This window comes from Drosophila rhopaloa, unplaced genomic scaffold, assembly GCF_018152115.1.
Source record: "Drosophila rhopaloa isolate 14029-0021.01 unplaced genomic scaffold, ASM1815211v1 contig_115, whole genome shotgun sequence".
NCBI lineage: Eukaryota > Metazoa > Arthropoda > Insecta > Diptera > Drosophilidae > Drosophila > Drosophila rhopaloa.
In genome coordinates, this window is record NW_025334990.1 from 18,907,799 (window position 1) to 18,926,269 (window position 18,471).

The 18,471-nt window shown below is 41.9% G+C and overlaps 3 protein-coding genes across 4 annotated transcripts; 1 reads left to right on the forward strand and 2 right to left on the reverse strand.

The window, feature by feature from the left end:
• Positions 1–5,006: 5,006 nt before the first annotated feature.
• Positions 5,007–8,484, forward strand: LOC108051202. Its single transcript, XM_017133211.1, has 7 exons — positions 5,007–5,168; positions 6,842–7,153; positions 7,269–7,340; positions 7,400–7,489; positions 7,550–7,627; positions 7,694–7,837; positions 7,903–8,484. Exons 1-7 carry the CDS (start codon positions 5,145–5,147, stop codon positions 8,281–8,283), a joined length of 1,101 nt encoding a protein of 366 aa, XP_016988700.1. The 5' UTR covers positions 5,007–5,144; the 3' UTR covers positions 8,284–8,484.
• Positions 8,485–8,508: 24 nt separating this feature from the next.
• LOC108051183 lies at positions 8,509–8,931 on the reverse strand. Its single transcript, XM_017133172.1, has 2 exons — positions 8,807–8,931; positions 8,509–8,722 (listed from the first exon to the last, which is right to left on the reverse strand). Exons 1-2 carry the CDS (start codon positions 8,929–8,931, stop codon positions 8,509–8,511), a joined length of 339 nt encoding a protein of 112 aa, XP_016988661.1.
• Positions 8,932–9,116: 185 nt separating this feature from the next.
• LOC108051279 (ras-specific guanine nucleotide-releasing factor RalGPS1) lies at positions 9,117–18,200 on the reverse strand. 2 transcript variants are annotated; one of them, XM_017133335.1, is made up of 8 exons: positions 18,021–18,200; positions 13,769–13,874; positions 13,373–13,701; positions 12,889–13,216; positions 12,370–12,821; positions 11,740–11,943; positions 11,398–11,508; positions 9,117–10,788 (listed from the first exon to the last, which is right to left on the reverse strand). In XM_017133335.1, the coding sequence occupies exons 2-8, from the start codon at positions 13,826–13,828 to the stop codon at positions 10,176–10,178; spliced, it is 2,097 nt and encodes a 698-aa protein (XP_016988824.1). In that variant the 5' UTR covers positions 13,829–13,874; positions 18,021–18,200; the 3' UTR covers positions 9,117–10,175. The 2 variants fall into 2 exon arrangements, with proteins under 2 accessions (XP_016988824.1, XP_016988825.1); XM_017133336.1 differs by lacking the exon at positions 11,398–11,508.
• Positions 18,201–18,471: the final 271 nt, after the last annotated feature.

Here is an 18,471-nt window from a genome sequence, read left to right on the forward strand (position 1 = left end):
CAAAAAGGCTTGGAAGCGTTTCCTGCGCTTTTCTGAGGAGGTCCCAGGGTGGTGGCGGATGTGGGGGAGCGGGGCGCAACTTTTGGGGGTCTGACGCTGCGGTCCGAGTTCGGAAAACTGAGAAATTGCGGGAAAACCGGAAAAGTTCAGTTTGACGGTCTGGCAGCACTGTATTTTGCACATGGGTAAACTGGTAAATGGGAAAACTGGTGTATTCGATCACTTTCCACGGAAAACTGAGCGCGACGACCTGCCCCCCACCCCCGGCTCCAGTCGACAGCACTTTTTTCTCGCGGAAAATGCGGCGGAACGGAGAATTTCGCGACATACGGATTTTAGGTCCAGGCAGTGTGACTACCTTTGGGTTTAACGCAAATATAGGCGCTTTCTGGCCACTTTCACAAAGCGTTACGGGACTTCCTGCGTTTTGTCCAAGGTTTGGCGCCGTCGTTCAAAGTTCTTAAGTTACCATGCCCCTTTTGAGGCTTAAATTCTTTGCCATGCCGCACCTGCGCGACCAGGTGGACAAGCACCTCCCACAGGTTGATGATCTACTAAAAAAATGGCAGTGACATGCAACATTTCTACATTACATGTAGAGTATCAAATACATAAATGTTCTTACGAAAACACTAAAAAACATTTTTAAAATAAATTTAAATCTAAAAACCTTTGTACTAACCAAACAATTGCACTCCTATTGTCCATAACTTTACCAAATTTAATCCGATTCCAAAGTGGCATACCTCTAAAGACTTGTGGTTCGATTCTCTAAAAATCTGCATTCAAAATTTTCAATTTAACGTTGATCAAAATTTTGACCCATTTTCATGTTAGTTATTTCTAATTTTCCGATGTCTTGTAATACAGTGACTCAAAACTGGACTTCTAGAGTTCATAACTTTTCCAAATTTAATCCGATTCTAAAGTGGCATACCTCTAAAGACTTGTGATTTGATTCTCTAAAAATCTGCATTCAAAACTTTCCAATTAGCTTTGATCAAAATTTTGACCCATTTTCATGTTAGTTATTTCTAATTTTCCGATGTCTTGTAATACAGTGACTCAAAACTGGACTTCTAGAGTTCATAACTTTTCCAAATTTAATCCGATTCCAAAGTGGCATACCTCTAAAGACTTGTGGTTCGATTCTCTAAAAATCTGCATTCAAAATTTTCAATTTAACGTTGATCAAAATTTTGACCCATTTTCATGTTAGTTATTTCTAATTTTCCGATGTCTTGTAATACATTTATATTATTGTTTTTGCGGATGTCCTTCACTGCACTGCAAACTTCCTACTTAAATTATAAAACCCACTGCAACTGTATAAAAAAACCAATTATAACAATTGTGTTGATTTTAAAGATTTTTTATTTTCGATCCTGGCCAATTTAATAACAATTTTTAATAGATGGAGCGCTGTGATGCAATAACGAATGCTCAACCGGATTTTCCGGAGACACAGACGCCTCTTTGAACCTTGCTCTGTCAAGTGAATTTCATATATCGCCAGATGAAAAACTGGAAAGCCCGCCAGATGAACGGAAGCGAAATTGATTGGCACATGTGGTGTGCGAAATTTTGAGCTCCGCAGACTGAAACGCCACCGCCAACGCCAGAAAGTTGTACAATTATGCAATCGGCGTTGGCCAGTCGTTTCGTTTGCATGTCCCAGTCAATTGGCGAGCGTGACTGCAGCTGACCGACTGAAGTAAATCAGCTACTGGCACTCGCCATCTCCGTTGATCCATATAGTTAGCAGCTAATCCGGCAAATATAGGCAATTAACTAGGCTTTGTTTGAAGAATCCGACTGTACAGGGGCTCCTAAATATAATTTCCTGGCCTATAAAATGATCCTAGTTTTTTAAAGGGAACTTGCTTTTCCATTGGTAATATTTTTTTCACTTTTCTTTGAGTTAAATGTTATTAACTATATTTATCTTAAGGTGTACTTTCTGATCGAACGTTTTCTCCATTAAGAATAGTTTAAAAAGAGGCAAAGTCTAAAATGAATACTGCAAACTTTAAACTTTTAATCTTAATTAGGTTTATTTTTTAGTAAAAAATTGGTTTTTTACTTTGCTATATTATTAATATTAAGTTTACCTATTTTTCTGACATACTTTTTTGAATTTGATTGGTAATCGGAGATAACAAAATGAAACTCGAGCCACACCAATATTTACTTTTACTCTTGGCTGGGTCATCGAACTCGAAGTGAACCAGTTTTATCGCCTGCATTTCCGCATGCTATTTCTGTCCAAGTGACCCAAGGCGCCAGTGCGTCTCATTATGCGATCGCTGAATTGAAACGCCGACCAAATTAATAGCCGATCGACTGCTTATGTATGCAAATGACACATCGAAGCGCAGCCGATGGCACTGAGCCATAAAAGAAGACATAATTCATGCAGTTGCTTTGTTATGGGCATGCGTTGCATGAGAGGTTCGTGCCTTAAGTCTTTTGTTTTGGCCTGAAATGGTGTCAACATATTGCAGGTAACCTTCACGGGAAAAGGCCCCATTTAGCGTGTATATAATTTCCCAGAATTCACTTAAACAGGGCTTGTGCGGAAACTGAAGCAAGTGGGAAATCGTGTTCAATCAAGGCGCCCGAACGGTCGGTCCGAATCCGCCATATTTGGCCAGAAACAAGAGCGCTGGTGACAGCCACATCTCAACTCTTGGCAATGCACACGCTGCACACGCATTTTGTCAAAGCAGTTCGTCCAGCTTCCTTGGCGGCATTTGCTTATTTTTCGGTGGACAAGCAGGAAGCCGAACTCAATCGGAAGTAAGAGGACTACAATAAAAAAAGGTGTCAGTTCATTGGCATGTATGCGATCAAGTGTGATTGCCTGGGCGTTGTGACAACGTGGGCGGCAGCCACGCCCCCAATCTGGGGGGCTGGCAAAGTTATGTGTCCCACACCCACTCCCACTTTCAACCCGACTGACAATCTGCGATCGCTTGGCAATCGTTTTGGCAATTCAAATCAGCCAACGCAGCGCCGTGAGAGGTAGGAAATGCATGCCAAATGTTGCTCTAATTTTCATGCCGGAACCCATTGCTAATGCTGCGGCACAGCAAAAAAATACATCCCGAATCGCTTACCAAAATGATAGCTTAATTTAATAACAATCAGTGGTTTTGAGACTTTTTGAAATAGTTATTATAATAGTTAGTTAATTTAAAAATTAGAATGCACCTAACTATTATTTTTTAGGAATATCTAATAATTCAAATAATTGTGAGCAGACATATTTGAAACGTATTTCTTAAACTAAGACTATCAAGACATATAATCGTTTAAGTTAAAGTTTTCTTTAAAACAATTTTTTTAAATAATTTTTTAGAGATATAGTTATATTGCTATAGATGCGTAAATCTATTAGATATTTTTCAAAGTGTTGTTTTTCGCTGTGCAAGCAACAACAACACACCCTTAAGCTGCGCATATATTGACCGATTACCGCCGACGATAAGATGAATAATCATGAAAGGCATAAATAAATAAATAAAACTCCACATCACGCTGTTAGCCAAACGGAGCGGGGGAAAGTAAAAGTGGTTCAACACCGTCTGCAGTTTGAAGCTTGCAGCTTGTATGTAGTTGCCAAGAGGAGGAGGAGGAGGAGGAGGAGGATGAGGAACTGGAGGATTTGGTCTAAGCCGAACGCATGGCCATGGGCAAGTTGTTACGCATTTCAGTCCAGTTTTGCGGCTCCACTTCCTGAAAGGGGACACACAGGCCGCTCTATATGTATCTCAAATTGATGAATATTAATATGATTTCAGTTTGGCTGTTGGTGTGTGAATCATGTTTGGCACTTCCTTGTGCGGAGGGTGGAACTAGCTGTCAGTGGCGGAAAATGATGGCCGGCTATTAAGGGAGAAAGGCTGCGGTGAAAGTCCTGGCAAGTGGAGAACTCTGGGAGATGTGGCATAATATATGCCGTATGTTCACCATGAAACTAATAGATCCACTCATGTTATGCAACCGATCACTTCCCACTAAGTGAAACGGAACCAGACCAGGTACATGCACGCACCTGGAACTCCATAAGCTGGCCAACAGGTGAGCTATCCGCTGCTCATTCAATCGAAATTAAATCAACATGCAATTAACTTGCTTTTGGCCAAATGAATCGAGCCATTTAAAGAGCGGTATTCCGCATGTCTTCGTTTTGCGGATCCCATTGAAAATGTGGCAGGAAATGAATCGGAAAATGAAATGAAATGAGAAATGCTGGCTATTGTCTTTAAAGTGTTGCCACATTGCTGGCTTGCACATGCAAAAATGCAGTGGCTTTATGGGGATCTGAGCCATAGACACGTCCACGAGCATTGCCCTTAACCGACTTTGGACCTCAATGGACAATAAATTACATTAAAAACCATCTAATTAATGCGACACCACTGGGCATATCAAAACGTGGACGTGACGACCTTCGATTTCTGGGCGATTGGACAATAAGAATTCCCAAAAAACAATAATTACAAAAAACCGAAAAACCGAAAACAAACGCAATAGGCTTGGATATTTCTTTTGGGTTGGTTTGTTTGTTTGGTTGATTTCCCATTGCGTGCTATTAATTTGCATTGCCTAAATGTAGTCGTTGATTTTGAACTTTTTTCTTTATTGAGATGTATAACATTTATGGCCATAAGCTTTTCGGGCGATTACAACATTTGGAGCAGCCTGCAGACCAAGTCACGTCTCGCTCCCAAAAAAAGAGGTATGAAAAAATGGCCAAAAGAGTGGGTTGTACGAAAAAAGAGAGGCAAAAAAGAGGCAAGCCGGCTTAAAGCTTTGCGAGCAAAAGCTTCGTCATTGTTTACACACGAAACCGTTATCAAAATTCAAGGTCTGGTCGAGTTGAAACTCTCAGTTTCACTGGAGAATTAGAGAGTCGGAGGAGCAGTGCTCTCACATCGCCGACTGCACCTGCGCGGTGTGTATTTAACCGTAGGTGCCCGATCTTCAGCGCGACAGTCGATTCCAAGAAAGTGGCCAAAGTGGTGGTAACAGCCGCCCATCCCAAGTGGCAACAGTGTTACATTTTAAAGAGACCGCCAAAAAGTGCATATACAGATAGTGCCCCAACCTAAGCGTTTCACCAGCTGCAATCGGGAGCCATGAGGATCCAGCGGCATTTTGTGGTAATTACCAAAACGAAAAACTGTGAAAAGTGTCGCGAAATGGAAATTAACATGGAATTGGGGTTGCGGGTGGTGGCTTCACAAGTGGAACTAATGGTGCTTTCGGCCCAAAGTTGGCAATTATTTTATTGTATTTGCATAGGCAATAAATTTTAGAGATTTGCGCTTTAGTGAATTTCTACAATAATTGCAAAACCTTGGGTAAGATTGGCTTAAAAGGTGATATATACTTTGAATATTTCAGTACAAGGTACACATAGAGCTAGTATTTGAGGGAGGTGTTAAGTAAATAATCATGATAAATTTAGTTATAAAGAGTAGTTATAGGAGCTGTAATTGAATTTAAATAAAGTTGTTCAATGGAATAGATTTGTTTTTGATTAAGGTGTAATGGATTTAGTTACAACATAGCAAAACAAAAATAAATAATAAAGAGGTTATTAAGCCCTTAATAAATCTCACAAACTTAAAATAGTACAAGCAGAAAGAAGAATTCAAAAATTTAAATTTTTGCCATTAAAATCTCTAAAGTTATTTCTTTGATACTATTTCTTTTCAATAATATGTTTATGGCCTTGAGTCACTTCCGAGTATTAGCTTTTCTTTGGGAAAATTTATTTATTGATATTATTTCCTTTAAACACATTTGAAAATACTTTTTAAGGGGACCAAAGAAAACACTTTCTTCCTGTCGGTTTGTGTTTGTCAACAGCACGATCCATGCATTTTTCATTAGTCGTCTTAAGAGCCAAATGACTGCCCGCCGATTCCCTTCCGACTGGCGCCGCATTGTGAACAATTAAAATCGCGATCGTTTCATTAGCGACCAGGGGATATCGGTGGGCACATGCGGTGGGGTGCACCTCGGAGTCGCAAACTCTTTTCCCTCACGACCGATGATCCAACTGCAGGCGAAACCAGTCTGCGTAGCTTTCACTGCCCACCCAGGTGAGGAAGCTGACACGATCGATCTGCTACAATTAGCACTATCCGATGAGATAATTTTTGCTGGCGCTAATTTCCATTTCGTAATCGGGGTCTCGTTGACATTTATGCGCAAATTGATTGGGATTAGGTTGTGGGCTTTTCAAATTTTGAAATTGTACCCACAAATCGGGCTAATTTTGCGAAATCACGAAGGCGTTTTGGCTGTGACCTTGTTGGATTCTCCAAATGCAGAGGGCTTGCGTCATTTATCCAGCAGTTCCATATTTATCCTAACAATACACAAACCCATTTGCATAATAAAACAATTGACCAAATAAAGAGGGGCCAGCCCGAAAAGTCTTTGGCCTGGCCTGATTTGACATCAACTAGCTCTCTTGACCCAGGTCAGGCATTGTATGAAATTATAGACACCAGAGGGGTTATGCAACATTTCTCTGTCCGTCTCAGAAAACAATGCCAGACTGTGACCCACTTAAAACTCGTTTTCAGTCACTCACCTTTCTTTGGAGAATATGGAATTCATTAACATGATCGTTGCGAATTCAATTTGTTGAAGCTTTCTTCATGCCCGAGTTCGTTGTCTCAGTCTTTTGATTTGTATCTTTTGAATGTTTGGTTGTAACTACATCTATCTCCCTGTCTTCCTCAGTTTGTTTTCTCAGTCCTTTGATTTCTATCTTTTTATTGTTTGATGATGACATCTATTTCCCCTCTTCTTTTTTAAGTTGGGTCTGCTCGGTGTGCTCTGTTGGGCCATCGGAGGCAGTCAATCCAAGGCTGTGGTGGATCAGCAGCCTGCCGCTTCCCAGGTGGACAGCAAGAGCGTTGCCCAGCAGAGGATCGACCTGGGACTGGGGTTGGGACTGGGCGATGCCCTGATCCACGACCACCACCATGAGCACATTGTCGAGCACCACGAACACCATCACGAGCACCACGACCCCGGGTACTGGAAGAAGAAGGTCACCTGGAAGGAGGGCTGGAAGAAGATCTGGAATCCGGCCAAGAAGCAAATCTGGAACCCCTCGTGGAAGAAGGTGAGCGAACTATTTAAAATAAGTGAAGAAATTTTATCAGAGAATTAATTTTTTTTTTAAATTATTAAATAAAGGTGTTACTCCAAGATATTTAATTAGCTTATTTACTTTATAGATATGGAAGCCCCATTGGGTGAAAGTACCCGGCTGGAAGGAGATTCAGGTTCCCGCCTGGAAGCAAATTTGGGTAAGTTATACAGCCACCGCTCATTGGAATTGTACTAATGATTCTTGGATATATTTTAGGTACCACACTGGAAAGAGATTTTAGTGCCCGCCTGGAAGGACATTCAAGTACCCGATTACAAGCAGATTTGGACACCAGAATTAGTAAAGGTATATAGAAAATTCTTATAAACATGCGTGGATAAATTAAAAAAACCTTGTAATTTCTAGGTCGGCATTCCCGGCGAGAAATATCTAGGCAAGGATCACGAAGGTTGGGAGTACACCAGTCACGATTTGTGGAAGAAGGTCAGTTATACATTATCTTTACTAAAGTTCAATGCCTCCTAAACACTCTAATCCATAACCCCGTAGAAAGTGGTCTGGAAGTCGCACTGGAAGAAAATCTGGAAGCCAGCCAAGAAGCAAATCTGGGTGCCCGATAAGAAATTGGAGTGGAAGGAGGGATGGAAGCAGTACTGGAAGCCCGCTAAGAAGGAAATCTGGACCGATAAATTGGTATGTTTAAGTAATACGACAAGCCTTGGAGCAATTAAGTATCATTATTTTCGGAAATTTTTCAGGAATGGAAGGAGGCTTGGAAACAGATCTGGGTGCCCGGCTGGAAGGAAATCTGGGTACCCGGCTGGAAGAAGATCTGGAAGCCAGTTGTCATATCCGAGTGGTTCCCGTCGCCAGACCACCACCACGACCATCACCATGAGCACGGCTTTGACTGGGATCGCAAGGATACGGGGGTCACGGCCACCAAGTCGGCAGATGGCAAGGATAAGGTGGTGTGGAAACGAGACGACACCAATGCCGCCGGCAAGCCAACTTTGCTGCAGCCAGTGGCCAGCGCCGACTTCCAGGCCAAGTCCCTGGAGACGGCCAAGTCCCCTGTTGCCGCTCCCGCCGCCTCGGTGGCGGCCACCTCGCAGTCATTCAAGTTTCCCGGCGCGTAGGAGGCCATTGCATCACTGCATCGTTGCACCAAAGCGGTTGCATCACAACGCCCGGTTCCAAGCTCCTTGTAAATAGTCGTAAACCAGTCGCTAGCTCATAAGGCCATCCATCCACTTCCATTTGCCTTGGCGCCACTTTAAATTATCTCTAGACTTTAATTACCAGTGAATACAAAATAAAAGTAAAAGATAAATAACTAACTAGCCTATGTTTCAGTCTCAGTGTCATTTGTACGAGTGGCCCTTCTCCGTCTCCCATTCGTTGGGGGCGTTGGGCAGGGGCACCCACTCGTTGTGGATGGTGGGTGTCCAGACCTTCTTCCACACCGGCTCGTAGATCTTCTTGGCCCGCCAGTACTTCACCCACCGGGCGTTCCAAGTGGTCTTGTTGGCCCAGAAGCCATCGGCCTGCGGATCCAGGGTGTCTGTGTGGCTGACACTGCGCTTTCCGAAAGGGAGAAAGGAGGATGGGATGTATTAGTGAAAGTGGTCTAGTGGCTGGATGGTTGCGTAATCCTCTTACAAGGTGGTCGTCTTGCCGCCCAGACAGCAGCTGAAGAAAATGAACATTAGTGCTAGCAGCATCAGCAGGGGTTTAATTTTAATCCACGGAAATGCCATCCTGCCGCCACTTTTCGCCGCTTTCATGTTTCGCAATCGACTGGCGACGCTATTAACCAATCTTCACGTTTTAAAGGCCTCCAGTTTTACGGCGAGCCGAGCTCCCTAATTGGGATTCAGTGCGTCTGTGCGAATGAATTGCAAATTCCCGCACTTTGCACGATCTGATTTGCTTGTAAATAACCCTAGATGCCTTATATAACACAAATTTCTTTCTTTCGTTTTGTGGTTTATTTTGTTTTTGTTGCATTTCTTTCTTAAACTAATGTAAAATCGCTGCAAATGATAATCTGTATGTGTGACAAAGCTTAGGAGTTACAATTCATGAGGCCGTCTCAACAGAAAAAAAAACAGAAACACTAACACATTACTTTCGTTTCCTACAATTCACGCATGCATATTACGGGATACTTATGTTTTCTATAGCTCTGGTTATGTCTAGAGTGCATCAACTTAAGGCAGATATACAGATTAACTGATGTTGATCATGATAGTGGTAGCGATACAATATTAAAGCCCTTAGTTACGCGTAGAAAGTTCGTTTGATTTTTGATTCTTTGTTGCAAAGTTAGGCGTTGGGCAAAGCGAATTCGGATTCGTTTGCTGGCCAACAATCGTTGTGTGAACATAAATTTAGAACTAATATGGCACGATTATCGCGAAATTAAATTGAGTAAATGTCAAAGTAATTTCCTTAATATTAAATTTTACATATACAAAATACAGCAAGGAAAGCACATTATTAAATATACAGCCCTGTTGCGGAATTTGGTGGATTGGGAGTTGAAAACAACACTCTCAACTCTGAGTCATTGAGGACAAGCTTATAAAAAATGTTTATTCGATGACGTCCCATTTTATCAACTCCGTTTCCGCCAAATTCGAATAAAATTGGACTTTAAGAACAGGGCCGTTACATATTTGGGATTCTAATTCCCGTGCGTTGTCGGTTTAGTCTGTTGTTGTGTGATTGTGTGGCTTTTCCTCCGGTACTGCTCCTCCTCTACTTTCTCCTCGGATTCTCCTTCGGTGTCAGTCTTTTGAAATACCATGTAGAAATCGATTCATCTATTTGCAGGCTTCCATTTGTTCGTTCGTTGTGGTTGTGGGAATGTTCTGTGGTTGCCTCGTTTCAGGGAGTGAGTGAGTGGTTTGGTGGGTGTTTTTTTTGGCTGTGCACGTTTCAAGGGATTAAGCTAACTAAACTAGGTATACTAGGCTACGATGAGTACAATATATTCGAGTTCCTGTATGTTCTTGGGGGGCCCTGCTCATTCGAAGGACATCAGGTTGGTGGGCAAAGGCCTGGGCACTCGCATGGTGGCCAGTTTGCAAATGGCGTTCGACCATAGGTGCGTCATCTGCGGGCTGTCCGTGCGGAAGCGATAAACGGTGCCCGAGGACCGGTGGCTCAGCTCAAAGGTGTTCTTGTGCTTGGTATTATCGCTGACATGGGCATACCATCCATCCAAAGGACACACTTTACACGGCTCCCGCTTGAAGTCGCTGCGCTCACTGCCCTTGAAGGACTTTGGTTGGAAATACAGCAGCGAGTTTTCCCAGATCTGTAGCCAGTATCGCTGCCAAGAGGCCACTGCCGGCTTCCTACCCTCCTTCTGGACCGTTTTCCGACGGACACATCCCTGCATGGCGGCCGCTGCCTCCGGAGACATCAAATCGCAATCACTGCCGGTAAAATCACACATAATTCCCTCGGCACTTTCCAAGGATGTGAGATCCGCCTGGGATAAGGGGTCGCTCTGTTCCAGAACCGAATCATCTAAGAGGTGGTGGCGAGGCTGCACTTGACTGGGATCCAGTTCCAGGTGCAGGTGGTGAGGATGCCCATCGCCGTGGCTGTGCAGCGCGATCTTGCCAAAAATGCTGTAAGGGAACACAACGGTTTAGTCAACTATTTATTTGGGTGAGGAATTCATTCATGCTGTTCAAGCAAATGAGAACAAATGATATTGCAAATAGGCAAACAAGGATGAACTGCGTTTTGTTTTTGTAAAAGGTTTAGTCGTTTTATGAATGCAACAAGTAATCTGTTATTAATTCCCATTGCAAAATTTTATTGAAGCTAAAAGTATAGATTATAATTATACTCTTCTCATTTTACTGATTTTATTGTTTTTGGAGGTGGCTATTTTGTATAATCCCTTTTCTTTTGGGAAATGCTCAAAGATTACTTGTTTAAAATAATAACGAAACTACCTTTTGTATATGTAAATGGACAGGATGTGTGCTTATTATAACAAGAGGATGAGATCCCATGTCGAAAACGAATGAAACGAATGGTAACGTGAGGAGGCGTGTCTTTTGTGTATTTCATACGAAGCAATTCCAACTCGGGTCCGTGCAAACGAAATAAAATTAAGAGGCAAAAACTGAACATTTCAAATGGTACAATGATGGTAACGCATCGGATCAGTATCGGTTACAGGCTGGCATTACACATATCCTATCTACAGCACTCTGTTCTGGACTCACCGACGGCATCTGCAACGCTTGTTGGAGATGGTGCCAATGCCCGGCGCAATCATCACGATGCAACATTGGCACTTCTCGGCAAAGTTTCGCGGCAGGCTGCTGCTGCGAAATCTTCATTCATTTTGGGCAGTGGCGGATGTGGACAATTAACGATAACACACACAAAACGAAAGCATAAGCCAAAATTAAAGCAATTGAGTGAGAGACAGAGATCAAACGAGACGAGGTTTAAACGATTAATAAGGACCCGGTGTACACATGTCCAATTATTGCGCAGTGATTCGAGGTGGTTGAGTTAAACAGGTGGTTAACAAAGGAATTCAAAGGGATGTGTTTACTTACTTGGTGCCCAGACTGCGACACTTGCGATGACCCGGCACAAACTTGGTGCCGCTGGCCATGCGCATGGAGCCAATGGTCTTGGCCGGCGAGAGATTCACACAGCCCAAAGCCGGAGTTACTGCCTCCACGTTGAAAGATTCCTTCGAACTGCAAGACGATGAACTGGGTCCAGAGGGCGACGCAGGCTCAAGATTCAGAGATCGCCTGAAAGGTAAAACAAAAACATTTTAGTATAATTTATAATATGTGGAGATATCAAAACCACAACAATTAACTTTGGTTTAAAGAGGGTGACTAACATGTGTTTCCATTAATCATTTATATAAATGTTGTGACAATTGAGGAGGCTTCCTTAGAATTAATGACTGTATATACCACAATTAAAATATATTTGTAATATACGATTAAGGGATATAAATGTATAAATTGTATTTAATTACGGTTTCATTGATATATTAGGATTTATTATGAATTTTAAGTCTTTTGAATGAGAATGAATGAAATAAAACAAATATATATTTCTAATCGTAATTCAAAGTTAAAAGATTGTCCCCACATTATAACCATAGCTAATCTATGCTTTTCAAATCTCAAAATTACGTAACGAAATGTCCTAAGAGTGCCCCTTACTTGTACTGATCCTCTTCGAATATATTCTGCAATTCCTCTATGTATCTTATGGATGTCAGATACTTTTGTGTGGCCTCATGCTTCTGTAGATGCTTGTAGTCCGACTGCTGATAGTTCGAAATAACCCGCAGTATATTGTTCATCTTATTTCGGCGCTGCTCCGGCTCCAATCCTCCCTTGTGCGGATGGGCCAAATCAATGTAGATCAGATCGGTGAGAAAGAGACCCAGATAGGGGATGCAGGGCAGGCGCAGGCTTTCAAGGTAGGAACGCAGATTGGCCCAGTTGTCCTGGTCGCTAAATATATCGCTGAGTCTCTCGAAGGACTGGCGATCCTTTTTCGATAGGCAAGCCCAGGTTTTTGTCAAGCGGTAAATGCTGGCGCTTTGCATGGCCGAAATAATGGCAAACAGCGAGTGCAGATTGTTGAGCTCATGGAGCTTTTTAGCCACCTAAAAAAGGAAGATTTCATTGATATAGTTAACCAACCAAGAAATTATCTTAGTCTTATTTTCTCACCTTGATAAAGTGCGTCATTATTTCAGCTCTCTGCTTCGGTTGCTCGGCATTCAATATTTCCTGCACTGTCCAAAAGCTCGTGTGGTTAAATCGTTTTGTAAATGCCACAATATTAGGGGTGTTGACATGCTTGTCCTTTTTCGTCCAGGCACAACTGCTCAGTTCATCTGGTTGAATCTGGCCGAAGACCGGAAAATCCAGTAGCGTTATCTGGTTGGCCAACACGTCGGCGGGTACACGTAACGCGCTCATGATAACCGCATCCAACTGCTTGATGGAGGCGTGGGCTGGCAAACTTTGCGATTTGGACGGCGGTGCTGCCGAGGCTCTAAATAACCAAGCAAAATATAATTAGGAGTGTGTTTGTTATTGTTCTCAAATTTGTGTGCTTCTAATTGGCGGATGGCCGAGTCAAAATAAAATGAATCTATCTACCAATTTTTCGGAAATAAGTGGTACTCCCTTGGTTTTACTAATAACTTACGCTATGGTATAGTAGCAGCCCGGCGAGTCTGGCGAAGAGGAGAAACTGTTTAGACAACCGATGGAGTTCTTGCGACGAGTGCTCTTGATATTCAGGGTTTTGCTGGTTTGCGGTTGCGTCATGGGCGGTTCCATCTGGTGATCCTTTTGGGTCTTCTCCTGTCGCAAACAGGCCATGGTATGGGCATTTCCGTTGCTGTTTGGACTTCGTTGTTTGGCCAGCCGAGTTGGCTGCTGCTGTTGCGGAGGAGGTGAGCTCTGCTTGAATTGAGTCGGTGCATAGGCCTGACCCGTGTATCCATTATAGTCCGTGGTGGCTTTTCTGCTTAGCTGAAACATCAACAAACCAAAAGACAATATAAAAGTGTTTTTGCGGGGAAAGTATTGAGATTGTCACCTCTGAGTAGCGCAGATTATCCGTGGACAGGTCGCGTGAGATTTCCGAGTATCGCATCATGGCAGCCAACTCAGGCTGTCTGTGGACTTCGACCAGCTTTTCAAAACTGCAATGAAAGAGACTCGAGTTTACTTCGTGATAAAGTTTCGGCTTTCGGTGTTCCGCGCACTGGGCAGACTTTTTGTTGACTGAAACCGAGTTTGTTTTCCTCAGTTCTGCATTGTGGCTTTTGTGTTGCACGAACGGTAGTAACAAAATAAGAAAAAAAAACCTAAAAAATTGATATAAAAAAAACTGGTGGCAAGCCGGAGCGGAGCTTCTGGCACGCTTCGCTGCTCGATTTCCAATGGAACGGGCCATGTGAGTCACGAGCGGTGCGAGGCGGCCATTCCCCGCTCTTTTATGGTCTCGAGTGGTCAAATAGCTTTTCGGGGGTGCAAGCCGCTGATAAAAAGTATCGGGCTGCAGCGGTCAGCGGAAAGTTTGGTTGGAAAACAAGTCACCCGGTCAGAAACCAAATTGGTTTTCGACTTAGTTCAGTGAACCCGTCAACTATGCCATAGGAAAGGAAATTAAAACAGCCCAATAGTGTCCGGAATTCCCCCCCTTTCGAGAAAACAAATGCAGTCGGTCAAATATATATATAATATCATGTAGTTATATGAGGTATAAAACGAATTATACAAAGCTATTCACAGATATTTTTAAAATAAATAAATAAGTTTAAGTTTAATTTTACTGTACCTACATATCTATAAAAACAGCTACCCATATACTACCCACCATTGCATGTGTATATCTACACAATTTCTTTAAGACTGACTGTGCTGACCCCGTCTAATTAATTTCAATTAAGTTATAATCATTTCAAAGCAAAAGCTGATCAAACGCAATGACGTCCACACATTGTCATTGGAATTTTCTCTGCTATATTCTTCGATTATTCTGCGCCATTGCGTTAGAGCAAATGGAATTATCCAGCATCAGTGTAATTATCTCGAGAGACTTATGGGCGAAAACCGAAAGATAGCATGCCAAAACGGAAGAGGATGATATCGGCTGGGAACGATGTCTGTTGTTTTTATTCGGTATTATTATTCTAATCATGTGAAACTCGTATCTCTGAATTGGGATTTCATTTTTCTTATAACCCAATTCAATTGCAGCGTATTTACAAGAATATACAGCGTACATACATGTGGGAGATATAGATGAAATGAAAACGAATTGGACGGAAAGGCCAGAAAAACAGAAACAAAATGTAGACAAGACAAAAGGCGAACTCAAATTATATTCCAAAATGCCAGACGACTGCCTCAAGATTTTTGAGCAAATGGACTTTATTGACTATTTGAACTATTCCATATACACATCACTCTTCGCTGTATATTCATATATGTATAAATGGGTGTATGTATCAACGCCAATCTGTGCCATTTTTCTTCTGGATTTCCTTTTGGTTGGGCAGCTTTTTTATGGAGATATCAAATGCAATTAATGCCAAACAATTAACTCGCCTCATGTGAGGGCCATAAAGTTCTGCCCACTGGGTACAATTTAATCCATGGCATATGTAAATAATTCCTGCCAGACAGCGCGCTCCTTTAATGCGAATTTGTAAACTTTTGATGGTCGAATGAACACTGTTGTTTTCGTGGTCAGGGAAATGGCGAAATGTGTGCCGCCCACTATAGATACTTCCCCCCAGATATTCCAGTGTGTTTATTGTTTTTACATAAATTTCTTGAAGGAAAACAAACAACACAGCTGCAGAGTTCGAGGAAATCACATTTTGCCTCCGCGATTTCTTTCCTCGGTTCTTTTTGTTTATCAGGCCTGCAATTGTATTTAAATAAAATACAATACATACCCGCACATTTCTACATAATCTCGAGGAAACTCGGCGCTATTTTCTCGTTTCTTTTTGTGTTGGCGTTTTCCATTGATAAATTCTTTTTCTTGTGGGTCGCTCTGGAATTCGCAGTGATGACAAGTGACTGGCCATCAAGTGAATTTGCAGTTCAACCTTTTCGCTGACTCGCACTGACCCTGGGCTTCTAGAAAGGGGGGTTAAAGATCTCTGGAACAGCTTTCTTTGCTATTCGGAAATGTGGCGAAATATTTACATATATTATCGTTACACAAGGTCAACGCCGAGTGGCTGTCGCCAGTGATCTTCGCATTTACAATTTTGTGCTGTCAGGTTCAATAACCACCTCAGAAGATTACGATTAAAATTAAATATTTAGCATTTATTGCGATAAACCTTCGACTTGAATGAGTGGGAAAACATTTAGCTAATCTCCCATTGAAAACCGAGGGGCGTTATCAGACAATCGTCTCACTATTTGCTTACACATGCATGCCAGAATAAATACATGCAATTACGCTGGTTAAAAACAAGAGAGAAACTACAAATGAAAAGTGCCAAAGCAGCAACAAAGCAAGAAATCCTGGCTTTAAAGATCGAAGACGGAGATACCCTCTTACAGAAATAGTATGTTGTAGTCTTGAGTTATGAGACTTTAATTTCATGACTGACCTACTTGTAGTTCGATCATTAATAATCAGGACTATAAACGGTATCTTTCAATAATCCTTGAATTCAACAAACAGACTGCCATAAAGGCAAGCTGTAAATTGTTTTTATGGCACCCAAATAAAATAGTCATCCGCTTCCGGCTGTTCCGAATTTGTATATAGAACGAAAACCAGAATAAAGGTTCTGTGCATAATTTCAAACAGATGGCATTTGGATTTAGATATTCGTTTTCGAGAAAAAACAGGTAGATATCTGAATAGCAGAGAAAAACATTTCAGTTTGAGATGTTTATCTTGAATGTAAGATGTGCGGATAGATAAGAATGTTCAGGTGTAATTTACAGGTCTCGAGATTTTCTCTTGACGGCCTAGCCAACTTAGGGTCGCAAATATTATACCCACTTATAGGGTACGTAAAAAACAATGCGAAGGAAGGCCGAGCAATCGAGCTGGGGTTTCTTCTTTCGCCTCCTATTCTCATGTTTTGTATTTGTTCCATGAGGTGCTTATATGAGCATGCGATCCACACCACATGTAAGCCGCCAAAGTGGGTCACTCGGTGAGCATCCATCCAGTCGGAGCATCGAGCCTAGAAGTGCGCCACTTACCCAATTTCTGGTTCGAGTGGCTGTACTTAAGACCAAGGAATACGAACAAAAGGCAATTCGAGGCGAGGCGAAGAAACCTTGAAATTCAGCATCTCTGTAACCCAGGCAGAAACATCTGTCGCACATATCCTGTTGGGCAAGTCCAGGAAAAACAAGTACAGTACAAAAAAAAATGTTCGGCTTTGAAATACTACACCAATATTTATTCTCCAAACTGTAACTAATTTCCCTAACATTCAAGAATACTCATAATGGTAAATATCATTATGAAATGAAATGTGGTATAAAATGACTATATATGATAATTAGCTTATAATAATAAATTCATACAAATCTTTTAAAATGACGTAGGTAATGAAACCGCACTATTACTATTTCTTTTTATTCAATGAATAAAAATGCGTTATGCGAATCTATTTATATAATTCTGATTGTTGTTTACAACTGGTAAACGTCAGAGAATCGAATCACTTTTAGACCCGATAATAAAAGACAATATATTTCATATTCCAATGGGATTCTACTGAGGTTTTCAAACGGTATTTTGTTACGATTTCAAAAGTGAACACATTTTTTTCAGTGTCCACCGCAAGCAGCTGGCACTTGAACTTCGAGAGGCGTTGCTGGGACTTTGTGTGTATCTCCTTATCACTCCGCTTATCACCTGATCTAATGCCGAAAGGAGGTGCTAAGTGAATTTATTGACCGACCCCAGATGATTCACATTTCGAGACGTAGAATATGTATATTCATATCCGCCGGCAGGGGCAACAAATCGATAGCATTGAACACGAAAAGCAAAAGGCGAAGCCGAACATAAACACAGATACACAGGCACTCACGCAATTTGCTTTCGTTAACGTTCTAAGCTCATTGTATGCAAAGTGAACCGCCCACCGCCCGCCGCCCATGGGCCACCCACCGCCCACTCACAACCCACTTCTGGCGTAGTTTCGTAATCGGTCCGAAAAAAGAACGCGAATTGCACTTGATACTTGGATATGTTTGGGCGACAAATGGACAAAGATAAAGATAGCGCTGCATATTGTTATTTATAGTTTCTGTTTCCTCCCCGCCCAGCGTAACCCACACTTGCAACTCACTTCGAGAGCCAACTGGAGCATTGTAATCCGGTTAATTGTAACTGAGTTAATGCGCGACGCCGCGCTCGTTTGATTACTATTCACTACACTTATTGGCTTCTTCCGCGGGTTTGTTATTTCTTCCAGAACAGCAAAAACTGAGCAGCAAATAGCAAAATGATCCGCGCGCGACGCCGCCTAGAGGTGGAAACATTATGTTATCGATGTTTTTAAAAACATCAGTGGCATAGATGCTTGGCAGGGCTTATCGATGAAAAAAACTATCGGTTCATCGTTGCTTTTCCTAACGGTTTTCTTTCGATTGTTCCTGATTTAAAATATTTAAATTTGAAAACAATTAAAAGACTTTTAAGACAGCATTAATCGAATTAACAAAGCAATTGGCTTTTTTATTAGTTCGCAGTTTTTAAAATGAGCTCTGCTCTTAATGTGTGGTAATAATATATTGGCC

What these genes read in the sequence shown, in the direction of transcription:
- LOC108051279 (XM_017133335.1), bottom strand. Translation starts at nt 13,828, where the DNA reads ATGATGCGATACTCGGAAATCTCACGCGACCTGTCCACGGATAATCTG. An exon ending in GGCTGCTACTATACCATAGC is followed by an intron (nt 13,217 to 13,372) that starts GTAAGTTATTAG and finishes TTGGTTATTTAG; the next exon opens with AGCCTCGGCAGCACCGCCGT. An exon ending in TAATGACGCACTTTATCAAG is followed by an intron (nt 12,822 to 12,888) that starts GTGAGAAAATAA and finishes TTCCTTTTTTAG; the next exon opens with GTGGCTAAAAAGCTCCATGA.
- LOC108051202 (XM_017133211.1), top strand. Translation starts at nt 5,145, where the DNA reads ATGAGGATCCAGCGGCATTTTGTG. An exon ending in GGAACCCCTCGTGGAAGAAG is followed by an intron (nt 7,154 to 7,268) that starts GTGAGCGAACTA and finishes TTTACTTTATAG; the next exon opens with ATATGGAAGCCCCATTGGGT. An exon ending in AAATCTGGACCGATAAATTG is followed by an intron (nt 7,838 to 7,902) that starts GTATGTTTAAGT and finishes GAAATTTTTCAG; the next exon opens with GAATGGAAGGAGGCTTGGAA.
- LOC108051183 (XM_017133172.1), bottom strand. Translation starts at nt 8,931, where the DNA reads ATGAAAGCGGCGAAAAGTGGCGGCAGGATGGCATTTCCGTGGATTAAA. An exon ending in GGCGGCAAGACGACCACCTT is followed by an intron (nt 8,723 to 8,806) that starts GTAAGAGGATTA and finishes CGGAAAGCGCAG; the next exon opens with TGTCAGCCACACAGACACCC.